This window comes from Amphiura filiformis, chromosome 13 (genome assembly GCF_039555335.1).
Source record: "Amphiura filiformis chromosome 13, Afil_fr2py, whole genome shotgun sequence".
Lineage (NCBI taxonomy): Eukaryota > Metazoa > Echinodermata > Ophiuroidea > Amphilepidida > Amphiuridae > Amphiura > Amphiura filiformis.
In genome coordinates this window covers 10,744,430-10,756,876 of record NC_092640.1, presented here as the reverse complement: position 1 = coordinate 10,756,876, position 12,447 = coordinate 10,744,430, and the positions used below count along the sequence as shown (strand labels likewise).

The 12,447-nt window shown below is 36.2% G+C and overlaps 1 protein-coding gene across 1 annotated transcript in view; it reads right to left on the bottom strand.

Moving 5' to 3' along the window:
- Positions 1–290: 290 nt before the first annotated feature.
- LOC140167995 (ubiquitin-like modifier-activating enzyme 5) overlaps positions 291–12,447 on the bottom strand; it is a 111,435-nt gene continuing 99,278 nt past the window's right edge. Inside the window, exons 2-12 of the mRNA XM_072191305.1 lie at positions 10,937–10,982; positions 10,447–10,536; positions 9,154–9,263; positions 8,608–8,694; positions 8,213–8,297; positions 6,998–7,102; positions 6,200–6,327; positions 5,268–5,403; positions 4,683–4,758; positions 4,078–4,187; positions 291–3,620 (exon numbers count right to left, since the gene is read on the bottom strand). Of these exons, the coding sequence (XP_072047406.1) occupies positions 3,549–3,620; positions 4,078–4,187; positions 4,683–4,758; positions 5,268–5,403; positions 6,200–6,327; positions 6,998–7,102; positions 8,213–8,297; positions 8,608–8,694; positions 9,154–9,263; positions 10,447–10,536; positions 10,937–10,982 (1,045 nt within the window). The 3' untranslated portion in view covers positions 291–3,548. The remainder of the gene's footprint in view (positions 3,621–4,077; positions 4,188–4,682; positions 4,759–5,267; positions 5,404–6,199; positions 6,328–6,997; positions 7,103–8,212; positions 8,298–8,607; positions 8,695–9,153; positions 9,264–10,446; positions 10,537–10,936; positions 10,983–12,447) is intronic.

Genomic DNA, 12,447 nt, shown 5'->3' with positions numbered 1-12,447 from the left:
GGTCTGGTGGGGCATTAGAGAGAGTATGGGTCAGCCTGATGGTGTTTTAGAGCGAGTGAGTGTCTGGTGGAGTATAAGAGAGAGTGCGGGTCTGGTGGGGTATTAGAGAGAGTGTGGTCCAGTCTGGTGGTGTTTTAGAGCGAGTGAGTGTCTGGTGGAGTATAAGAGAGTGATGGTCTGGTGGGGTGTTAGAGAGAGTGTGGGCCACGGGCATAGATATTCGTGTTTGGTCAAACACAACTGTGGTTTCTAGTTCAAAATTGTTTTCATGTATTAATGTGGTAGTTAATCTGATTACATCACTCCGATGGCGAATACATTTCGTCGTCGTCTGCACCAGATACTATCGTATCTCAAAAGGCTGCCTTGTGTGATTTTTTTAAATCATTGTGATAAGATACAGTGCACAAATTAACTTTATATATTATTGTTGAGGTATTATCAGAATATCGCATGTCTATTCAAAAAAGAAAGAAGCATGCAGAAATATAAAATAACAAAATGAAATACAACAATGATAATAAAAGGCACACAAGGCAGCCTTTTGAGATACAACAGTATGTGATGCAGAAATTGGACCATATACTTTGTTTCACCCCGAGTAGTTTTTTATTTTTAGCAGTTGCGCCACAAGCATGCTGACAAACCGCCCTTGTACGCGAGTATACTCTGCAGATTAGGTTTGCAATTTTTTTTTTTTTGCATGCACGATTGAAAAAACATGTAACTATTCCTCTGCCAAGAACAGAGAACAAAAAGCGCAGTCTGTCATATAGAGGTGCTGTAAACTGGAATGAACTCTATCTGAAATAATGTCCAAAACTTTGTAACATTAAATATTATCAAAACAATCTTAAAACAGTAAGCTTGTACTTTTGTAAATCTGTAACCACAAATGTATAATTTTTGGGTTTGACAATTAATAATTTTCTATTTGTATATATTATAATATGTATAAGCCTAGATAATAAGCTTTGGCAATTGTTTGTTATTTTGTACATGTATGCACGAGCCCAAGGAAAAACAACTTTTGTTGAATTGGGCCTCCGTGTTGAGATATTATTGCACCTCATAAATATTCATGAGCAAATCATGCCACTTTATTGGTCAATCACAAATGGCACTTGAAACCTATTTCACTGTGTGATAGTTTTCCCTATCTACATGACAACCTCATCCCCATAGCCAAACTTTGGCGAAATAAAACAAAATACTACATTGTATATATCGGGAAAATAGGGCAACTATTTTCCCCATGGTACTGGCACAGGCCTATGACCCTTCACCATCTGGGTTTGGGGTGATAGGACCGTAGCCAGAACCTCAGGAAAAATAGTGTGCCCTATTTCCCCTCTATGAAGTATTTGTATACTGCCACCAGCAAAATACACATCTACTCTGTCACTACCAACCTGGTGGAGGTAAAACAAAGTATAGACTATTCAGAAAAGCCAAAGTCTCATCATCACCCGATAATGAGGCCGGTAGTTATGAAGTAGGGTGGACCGAAAAACACTTATTGTGCTAAAATATCAGTAAGATCGGAGCATGTTTCGCCCAGGCAGTAGATTTTCACAAAATCCCTTCTTATTTGCCATTTCTTACTGTATAACTCTGTATAGAGAAATCAGTAGAAACAACCTGGAAAAAGTAGGCATTGAGATGACATCATAGCCAATATTAAACAATTTGGGTAGTTTGTGTAGACCCTCCAGAACATCACCAAATAGCAAGTAGTCTCCAATTGGTTACCAATATTTTTGCTAGAGACTTGTATTTAGTTAAATATTGATGATATTTGAGTTGCTAAATTAAGGGGTAGGGGTATCATTATGGAGCATTTCCCCAGTTCTACCGAGTCAAATTTCACAATCTTGGTCTTGTTGGGTAGATATGAACTGCAAAAGTACAAAGCATACATGAGATATGAATTTAGAGCAGCTCTGACATGACCAGGGGTTAAAGGGACATGTGACGCCTGATTTGTAGTAATTTTCAAGGCTGTGTGACCTTTTGACCTCTGGTCAAAACATGGATAACCGAAAATCATATAGCATTTATTTTTGGCAATGCTGCAGTTCATATCTGTGCAACAATACCGCATTTGGGAAATTTGACCGAGTAGAACTGTGGAAATTCTCCATAATGCTACCCCTACCCCTTAATATAGCAACTCAAATATCATTAATATTTGACTTACATGCGTGTTTTTAGCAAAAATAATGGTAACCAATAAGAGACGGCTTGCTATTTGGTGATGTTTAATATTGGTAAGGATGGCATCTGAATGCCTACTTTTCCCAGATTGTTTCTACTGATTTCTCTATATAGAATTATACAGTAAGAAATAGCAAAAAAGTAGGGATTTTGTACAAATCTACTGCCTGGGCGAAACATGCTCCGATATTATTGATATTTCAGAACAATACTAGTATGTACCCCAGTCAAATTCTCCGAGAGTTCCAAGTCGATCCGAGAAAAAAAGTGTTTTTTGGCCCACTCTATTATGAAGTGAGTCACACGAAACTGCTATGCACATACCGTGTATCCTTCGCAATTATTTTATTCAGAATTTATTGGCCAAGAACAGTAATCAATTAATTACTGACATCGTTAATTATTACAAAGGTTTGTACATGTAGCATTTTTAGCACATTATTCCCACAATGCATTACAAGTCGAATAGGCTATTCCAGAAATTAATGACACCTCCCCTAAAGTAGACATGAGATTCCTAATAATTTAAGCCTGTTTTTGTCCTGGGAATTCACACAAAAAATCATTCTTTTCAAAAACACCAATAAAGACATGGAAATTCCCAATATTTTGGTTAAAATTAGCTAGAGAGTTCTCAAAAATTTCAGGTAAAAATTGACCATCTTCTTTATGTTGATCTGGGAATTCCTAATTTTTCTAAGCATTTGTTTCAAATTGGGAATTCCCAAATATTTTTGGATAAATTATGGCCTAGGTATTCCCAATTTTCCATGGTACAATGTATAAATGTCTTCTTTAGGGGGTACCATTAATATATGTGATTGCCCAATGCCAACAAACACTTTAAAGTTTGATGAAATAACCATACTAGACACTAATTTGCTCTCCATGAGTGACACACCAACATGATTTCTTTGGTTGTATCAAAGGCATATCATACTAACAATAGCAACACGCATATAAAAAATGCTGGTAGCTTTTGTACTGTGGATACCAGTGTTCAGTTAAGGCTGTGACGTAGGGACAAACTTGCCTTTAAGTCAACTGGTTGCATGACACTAGGCGGCTTGCTAGCAACTTATTGATCAGATAAGAACAATTACTTTTCTGATATGGGACAGAAGTTACGTCACAACGCATCGCAAAACGCTACGCTCCTTGCGATTGCTTAGTATGATATGCTTGGGCATCAGGGATACTTTTTATATATTAGTGAAATCCACCCTGATGAAATGAAGCCATAAAATACCTTTCCTGCAGAATGTCTTTTAAATAAAACAATAAAAATAAAATAATGGAATATCTATACATAAATGTCTTTGAATAAATTGCTATAATTGCTTCATCTGAGCCATAAGGTCGTCCAATGATTGTTCTGTCTCATCTACTGTCTCTGTTGTATCCTGCAAAACAAAATAAAATAACAGAATTTTTTTTATAATATTGCTACCTTTATTCCTAAACCCTCTTTTGGTTATTACAAAAATACAGCAAATAAAACTTGCAAATCTCCCTGGCAAAATTATGCCAAAGTTAGATTTTCAATAGAGTCAAGTTGAGTCCAAGTTATTTCTAGCAAGTTCTCAAGTAGAGCCAAGTCAAAAGATCCAAGTCACAATATAATCTTTATGGGGGACGCTGGAAAGTCAAGCCTCGAGTCTTCACATAAAATGACTTCAGGTTATTGGTATCTACTGAATACCTACAACATGACAAAGTTGAAACCCCAAAACCTTAAATTCTGGAATTGTGTAACATTTTATGTGCTCTTACCTGTTTTGTTTCCGATGGCTTGTCATAGGCATATGATAAACCTTCACCTAATTCTGGAGTCACATGTCACATTTTATGTTGTCTTACCTGTTTTGTCTCTGATGGCTTGTCATAGGCATATGATAAACCTTCACCTAATTCTGGAGTTGGGTTGGATTTTAAGTCTTCTGGGTTGGTTTCATCAACTAATGATATACCTGATGGGGACAAAGATTGAAAACACCCAAATTAGAAGAGAAAATCCTCTTTTTCTTTCTGATTTGAGCCACTGTGATAAGCGACATTCTGTAAAGGATGCAGCCTTGTGAGACAGGCAGCGCACTATACAGATCACCACCCTGGGGCTGGTCACAGTGTAGGGTGATCAATATAATTATGATCCATTTTTATTCTATTATGCAAACATTAACAATCTGGGTTACAATCAGTGAGATTATAAAAATACTGATTTAAATCAAGTCACTTAACCAGTTAATAACACTGTACGTTGTCCTTACTGGAATGCTTTCTGTGCACAGCAGGATTTACTTCATAATTAGTAGCTAGAAATATCACCAAGTTTTTGACAAACGTTTTGTTTGCATAACAAGAGCTGTACACAGTAGACATCACTTCAGAACCACCATTAAGGTAAGTATGATCCAAACAAAATTAATGTATTTTAATAAATAGAATGACAAACCTGTACTCACCCCAATCATTTGAGTCATGTACAATTTCTTCTACTTTTTCAACTTCTACTTCCTTTGGTCTCGAAGCTTCTAATTTCTACAGAAACATTCAAGGAAAATACAATTATTTCACTATGCCGAAAAGTAATACCAATTGGAACACTCTGCTTTGCTTGTCAGTCAAAATGATAACCAATTGGAAAACTATGATATTCATTCATTTTCCGTATGACTAATCTCTATAGATAGACCAGGTCTAAACGTTAGACTTGTTTCATGCATACAAAACTATATAAGAGTCTAGTCTCACTGCTTCAAAAGAGAGTTAGTTACTCCAATGTGTGAATACAGGTAAGAGATGTTACTATACCTGTACCTTTAACTTCATTGTCACCAGAGATTTGCAACGGGTCAGGGTCTCGTTAAAACTCAGTTTTTTAAACACTCTACACCAGTTTTTACACACTCTACACCACATCAGATATGCACATTGACAGGTATAGCAGTCTTTTGACAGTTTTGTTTGTGTTAACATATTCCCCTTGAAATCTCACCAGACTGACACTATCAGATAGGGTTTATTATGGACGCTACAAAGCACCTTACCTTGAATTCTTCTTGCCTTTTCCGACAGAAACTATCATCACAGTTTGGGTTAGGTTTCATTGACATGGTTGGGAAGAAATCTTGTAATGCACTGTAGCCTAGATAATGTGTGACAGAACCAAAACCTAGTAGATACCTACAATAACACAAAATAGTTATGGGAGATAAGGGTTAGTATTTATCTTGTAAGCAATCTCATAGATATGGTAGGGAAGAAATCCTGTAATGCACTGTAGCCTCGATAATGTGTGACCGAACCAAAACCTAGTAGATACCTGCAATAACACAAAACATTATTGGAGATAAGGGCTATTTATTAAGAGCCTCATCTTGTAAGCAATCTTGTAGATATGCTTGAGACAAATTATCAATGCACACATTCAAGTTATTGCATAGAAAAAACTGGACCACACAGGAAGTGGCATAGCCAAGATCCCCGAACATACTGGTCCCCTCCTTGTCCCCTGTGGGATGCTAGTCGAAAAGAATTTTTATAGATTTTGGCTCTTTTTATGACAATTTTCATCAAATTTTTCCCACCTCCCCAGGCTGCCTTCTGAAAAAATCTTGGCTATGCTACTCACACTAGAGTCACCCATGTACAATTTTGCCCTTTCCATGGAATGATATGATGTTATTCAATTAGCCAATCAAAGAGCTTACCTCTGTATTTACACAACACATGTCACACATGGCATGTGGCAAAATATGCATATATAGAACTCTGATAAATGGTGTATATAGCAATTAGTGACAACAACAATCCAGTATGCAATCCAGTAAGCAATCTTATAAAGATAAAGGGGGGGGGGTGGATGGGGTTCATGTTAAAAGACCTTCTGGATCTCTTCATCTAAAAACTGATAAGGCTTCACAAAACAAACCAGGCACATTAAAATATATACAAAATACTAAGAGTAAAGTAAACTTACTTTAGTGTATTTTGCACAAGAAGCCCTGCTACTACACCCATGGTTGTTGGTAAACTAGCTGCACAAACACCCTCTCTCTTTAGTGTTTTCTCATCTATATTTTCTGCTACTACTAGAGGTGGAGCACACTGAAAAACAACCAAACCAAATAGGAGCAATTGTATATCACTGCGCTATGCACATAAAATGTTTTTGAACAGGAAAAGCCCATTAGTCGTAAGTGTCATGAGTCTAAAATTGGAGTTAGGGTTATTGATTACCATTAGGAAGAATTTGTAGGGTTGGGACTAGGGCTTAGGTTAGGGTGAGAGTTTCTGTAAGGGTTGGAGTAAGGATTAGGGTTTAAACTTGGGTTTTGGGACTAATGAAACTAGGGAATGTTAAGGCATCAAACCTAGGACCTCAGGATTAAGAAATGTGTGCTTAAAACTATCTGTCCACAGGAGGTGCAGGATGAGAACATCCTAGCAAATTGACATCTGCTACAGGAAGTTCTCAATCCTTGGTAAAGTTAAAATTCACTAATTGTCAACTTTCTTCATTACTGCATTTGAATTGCTGGGCTGATCAAGTGGATGACAAACACCTTGCAGCCAGTTCCAATCAGAGTAACACCTGGCTGTTTGCACAAACTGCACTGGGCATCATGAGGTTTTGAAATTGTATCATTAAGTCAAAATCGGTAAACTTATCTTTATTGGACATCAAGACCAGGACCTCAACTTTAGAGATAACAAGCATCTATAACTCCATTTTGTCATACTAATTTCGCTTATCCATATTATGTACAAGACTTACTGCAAAACAGGCTGTGTCCCCAGGTTTTATGAGTTGTATATGACCAGATACTGCATTTTCACTGACTCCTGACTCAATCCAATGTTGACTGAGCTCATTACAGGCCTAATGGGAAAACAAAGGAAAACAAGGTATGTTTACTCCTTCTAAGATTCACACAAATAATGTTATTTATTTATGGAGGATACCCTAATTTGATCCTTTAAAAAGCTGCACATTGTTTCTGTGTTTGTGAGTATGTATTGTTTAATGAATACCAGAAGGTAAGAGATCACAAATTGACACATACATCAACAAGAATGACTGTCCTTTGTAGTTTCAACATTAAAGGGGTACTTACTCCAAAAAGGTATATCAGAAACCTAGAACTACACAATGTTTGTGTGCATAATGCTTCTTGCAGATTCTTCCTTTGACAAAGACATTGTCCAATTCGTATTTTTTGTCTGTTAACACACAGAGGCCTATGGGGCAATGCGATACATGCAATTATGTCGTAAATTCAATGTTTGAATCAATTTTTTTTTTTTTGAAATAATCTTGGAGGATGCTAGAATCACAAAATAAATACCCCTTTAACTGGTATTACATTGAATTGAATACCTGAGTGGAAGAAGGGCCCAACTCCATCAAAACTGTTTTTGAGATATGAAGAAAAAACTTAATATTTGGAAAAGTTTTATTGACAGAATGTTTTCACCTTCAGGGGATCTTTAATACATGATGATACAATATTACATGCATTCCATATTATATAAGATGTTTCCATGGCAACGGTACAGGTCTTAATATGAGCTGGAGTTGGGCCCTTCTTCCACTAATATACTTCAAGTGGCAGTTCCGCAAGCAAATGTGTTATAAATAGTTACAGAAATGTGGTAATTATCCATTGATTACACAAGTAGGAGCATGTAATATGTTAGCAAGTCAGTTTATTGTAATGAAAAGCAGATATCATGGATGAACAAAATTTCTCTTCAACGCAATATTTGTGGAAGAAGGGCCCAACTCCATGGAGTTGGGCCTTTCTTCCATGAAAACCATGATTAAGTGTACGTGGAAGACTATTTAGAGAGTGGATTGTGGCTCATCTTTCACACACAAGGAAGAACAGTCTGCCGGCAATAAAATGCTGGGTCAAACTCATTTTTGTAAAAAATTGGAGTTGGGCCCTTCTTCCACTCAGGTATTCAATTCTTGATAACTAATACATACTGTGTTAATTGCCATTCTAGCTTCAAAATTGTCCACACAGCTTAGCACCAAATTCACTGGACCATCTTCATTTAAGTTCCCTTTGCTGAAAATAAAATGAAATAAACAAATACATTAATTGGTAAAAATGGATTTGTAGTATACCTGCTGTGCAGCATGTATCATTTGCCTTTGATCCACTTCCTGTTGCAAAACGTTTTATAAACAAAAGATTCTGGATAAAAGTGAATTTGCCTACACCACATAAGAACCAGAATGAAATATCTTTTTACCCAAGTTTAGTATCATACCACAGTTAACAAAATTCTCCACACGTTCATGTCAATTTATGGACCCAAAGCCCAAAACTGAAGAGATATGCCCAATGCTACTGCATGCAAGGGGCATCTACTCACCTTATTCTATCCATAAAATGCTGGAAGTTGTCAACTGTTGTGATGTTGTAATTGTGGGTCTCAAACTTTACATCTGGGTTGATTTCTCTGTATTCAAACACAAAAACAAATAATAGTGTCAAATATACCACAAAAATTTAGTGTGTACTTCATGATTTTAACAACTTACATTTTTATGCCTTTTAAAAAGAAACACAGATCTTGATTGAAACAACTGAAAGCTGTACATGCCATTATGGAAAAGCAGGTTTACAATGGATTGAGGTTCATGTTGTTTTGATGACCTATCTGAATGGATTCTAACTGTTTAATAACTAAACATGCACTTTGCGTAGCCAAACAACAACTCTTATTGGTCAAACAGCTTGACCAGAAAAACAAGCCTCACAGCAACAAACCGACCAGGAATCGACTATTTCTCAGCATAGAGACAAAAGAGGGTTTGTTTTTTCTACTTTGTCAGAAAAACTTTATTCTTTTAGTTTTAATCTACAATGAACGTTCCTATGGAAGTAACTTTTATTATCATTTGATAATATAGCTTACCTTAAAGTTCTTTCTGCAGCCTCTACTTTACTCATGCCAGCTTGGTGTGGTTGGAAGAACAATCTGTTCATGTTGGCTAACTCTACTTTATCATAGTCAAATAGAAGAAGCTGTCAAGTACAAATTAATGTTAATATTATTGGTAAATACAGTAGCAAACTATTAAACACACTTGAAAAATAAGTAATTCAGATAAAGTAATTTATTTACTTATTTATTTATTCTTTCTTTATTTAGGGTTATACTGCTTCAGTGACAAGCACTGCTTTTCAAGCAGGCCCTCAAAATCATTACTATCATTCTTTTCAGCCTTTATCAGTGTTGAAGAGATGTTTAATTGATGACTGAGTGAAAAATAGCAGGGTTTGAACCAGGGCCCTACTTTTGTGAGAGCATGTCTGAATGAGGTAGATGCGTGTGATCCGGGAGTATTGCAACCAACCATGAGTTCAAACACAGTACTATATGTATTCTGCCATGTAGACTTTTTGCCATGAAAAGTTAAAAAGTAAGTCCCAGTCATGTAATATGAGAGGCTAACCAGGAGCTATTTCATGGTAACCAGTGGGTAAATAGAGAGACTTATTTTTTTTTTTTTTGAGACAAGAGCCCAATTCAACCACTGCATGAGTGTGTTTTATTTTGGCTTGTTTAAAAGTGTATAAAACACACAAAATATAAATCTCAACTTTGTCAGTATTCCCATACCCTAGTAATTTTTCAAATGGACAAGACAAGAGCTTCTGATCCACACAGTATGTAACCTGTATCAAAGTTGTTTATTTTTGTGACATACAATCGCTCCTGCAGTAGTGATCCAGAACAAATCTGCTCATTTCTTATTAAATGGCTTGCTAAATATTGTAATGCAAGATGCAAACATCATGTGAATTTGTGTTATCCAAGTTGAGCTAGTCCTAATCTCCTGATGTAAACAAATGGTGGTCCTGATCAGAGAGTGCTGCTTGTTTATTTCTTTGGGACTTCCACAAATCCTATCACAAGATACCAAACATTATTTTATTGGCTAATGCATATCCATCATAAACTTTAATTGACAGAGCTAAACCTTACATGGGTCTGATTTCATACATTTAGAGCTTTAGAGGGTATGTCAGATTGTTGGTTGTTTTAACTCGTATGCTACCTTCAAGAGAGAGACAACTCTCATGCCTAAAATTCAGCTGCTTTTTAGTGTCCACTGTTTGTATTGTCCTTGGAAAAAAACGAGGCCTTCTTGTCAGACGTAGGGGTATACCACATAGTGGGGGTATACATATGTAGAACACTAACCTTGCCAATGCCACATCTAGTTAACATCTCGGCTGTCACACTCCCAACTCCACCCACTCCTACTACAGCAATGGTGAAATCACGAATCCTCTGGGGAAAATACAATTCAAATAAATATTAGTAACTTCAAAACAGTAGATTTACATGACACTGTCAAACTAACCAGTGAACAACAGTAGCTATAAAGTATAATTGTGACAATTTTTATTCTCCTTTTTACATTTTGTCCTTTTCTCTTCCTTTTCTTTTTCTTCCTTTCCTACTCTTTATTATCTCATTCTGTTTCATCCTGTCTCTTTTTTCTGAAATAATATTATCACTTTTACTTGAACATTTCATGTAACATTTCTCTACTTCTTTCCTTTCTTCTTTCCCTTCATTTATATTTACTTGTTTTCTTTCCTTCCTTATTTCTCTCACCCTCTGCTCTCTGCCTATCTTGCTTTCTATTTCTTCTCAACAAATCTTGAAAGTATATTTATAAACTTACCTCATAGTTGTCTACTATACCCATTCTCTTCAGTGCCATCAAACGACTGAAACAGAAAAGAGACACACAAAATTAATATGCTTCACTCTGGCTAAAATTACAAGTATAAAAAAGATCATTCAGAATATTTGCTGCATAATAATCGATACAACAGGTGGTTGCCTAATGCTGGTATCACACGGCAAAATGCTGCACATTTAAAACAAAATGTTATGCATTATATTATAGCGAGATTTCATAGTTATAGTCCAATAGAATAATACTCACTGTGGACGTTTCAAAGAATTACAGACTCCTTTTCCAATACTGCTGATGTTGTGACAAACTTCTGTTTACCACAGAGGATGCATGGTTGCTCAGCAACATGGTTGCCAGTTGTCTTTTTTACAGGAGATTGTTAAACATGTGACTGAGTTTGTATTGCCCCTCTGCGGTAAACAGAAGATTGTCATAAGACTTCAAAACGTCCACAGTGAGTAGTTTACTAGTTTTATTGGACTAGAACTATGAATGAAATCTCGCTATAATTTTTAAAAGCAGTCATGATGAACATTATTTAGTGATAAAATGCTATAAATTTTGGAGATTTAGGGTGTACAGAGTGCTCAAGCGCTTTGCATCACAGTCAGTGATGTTGAGGTCAGCTAGCCCAGTATGGGTGAAAAGCGAAAATTAGTCTGCTGATGAGCTGTAGAACCTCACCTCCAAGCTGGTACACCCTGGAAACTAGTTCCTTGCGGTTCTATGCTAACTAGTTGTGCATTGCGTAATGCGTGACTGGCGCACGCTAAATGTGAATCTACGCATGAGTTGGGAGTTGGGACTTTCTTGATGCGTGCAGTAACAAACGGCAAATAATTTCCGCCTTATATAAGCCGGACAAACTTTAGAGAAGAGATTTTACTTCATAATAACTTTCAATTATTTGTAAGGATAGGGAAAATGCGCAATGCGCAAAAAATGCGCATTTTGGGTACAATCGCGCATTTCAGGTCTAACCGCAAATTTTAAGATTTGCCCAAAATAACAGGGTGGTGGCCGCATTGCATTCCCTAAATTCAGTAAATTTTCATCGTCAACAGTGTAATTGAATGGGATTATTTTGAAATTTTAAAACGCTAGAAATATCACAAACAAATGGGCCTATGTTATAAGTAATACAAGCTAAAACTGTTGGGGTTCGATAATGAACCCCACAAAACTAACCAAGTATATTGAAAATGCCATACGGTCGGGCGGTTTCACAAGTTGCCGGCTCGATCATGTCATCCACCACCTAAAAATAACCATTTTTTAGCAAGTGCTCATTTCCCAAAAATCTGAAGTTTCCCTAAAATCAAAGAATCCTTAATGATCTGCAACACAATCCATGTTTAAAAAAAAAAAGTAAAATAGGTTGTGGCAAAAATTTGCAAGAAAATATATAATAAAAACAGTAAAAATACTTTAATATTGCATATATTTGAACTTTTTGGTAAAAAATGTGCAATTTGTTCATTTTTGCGCATTTT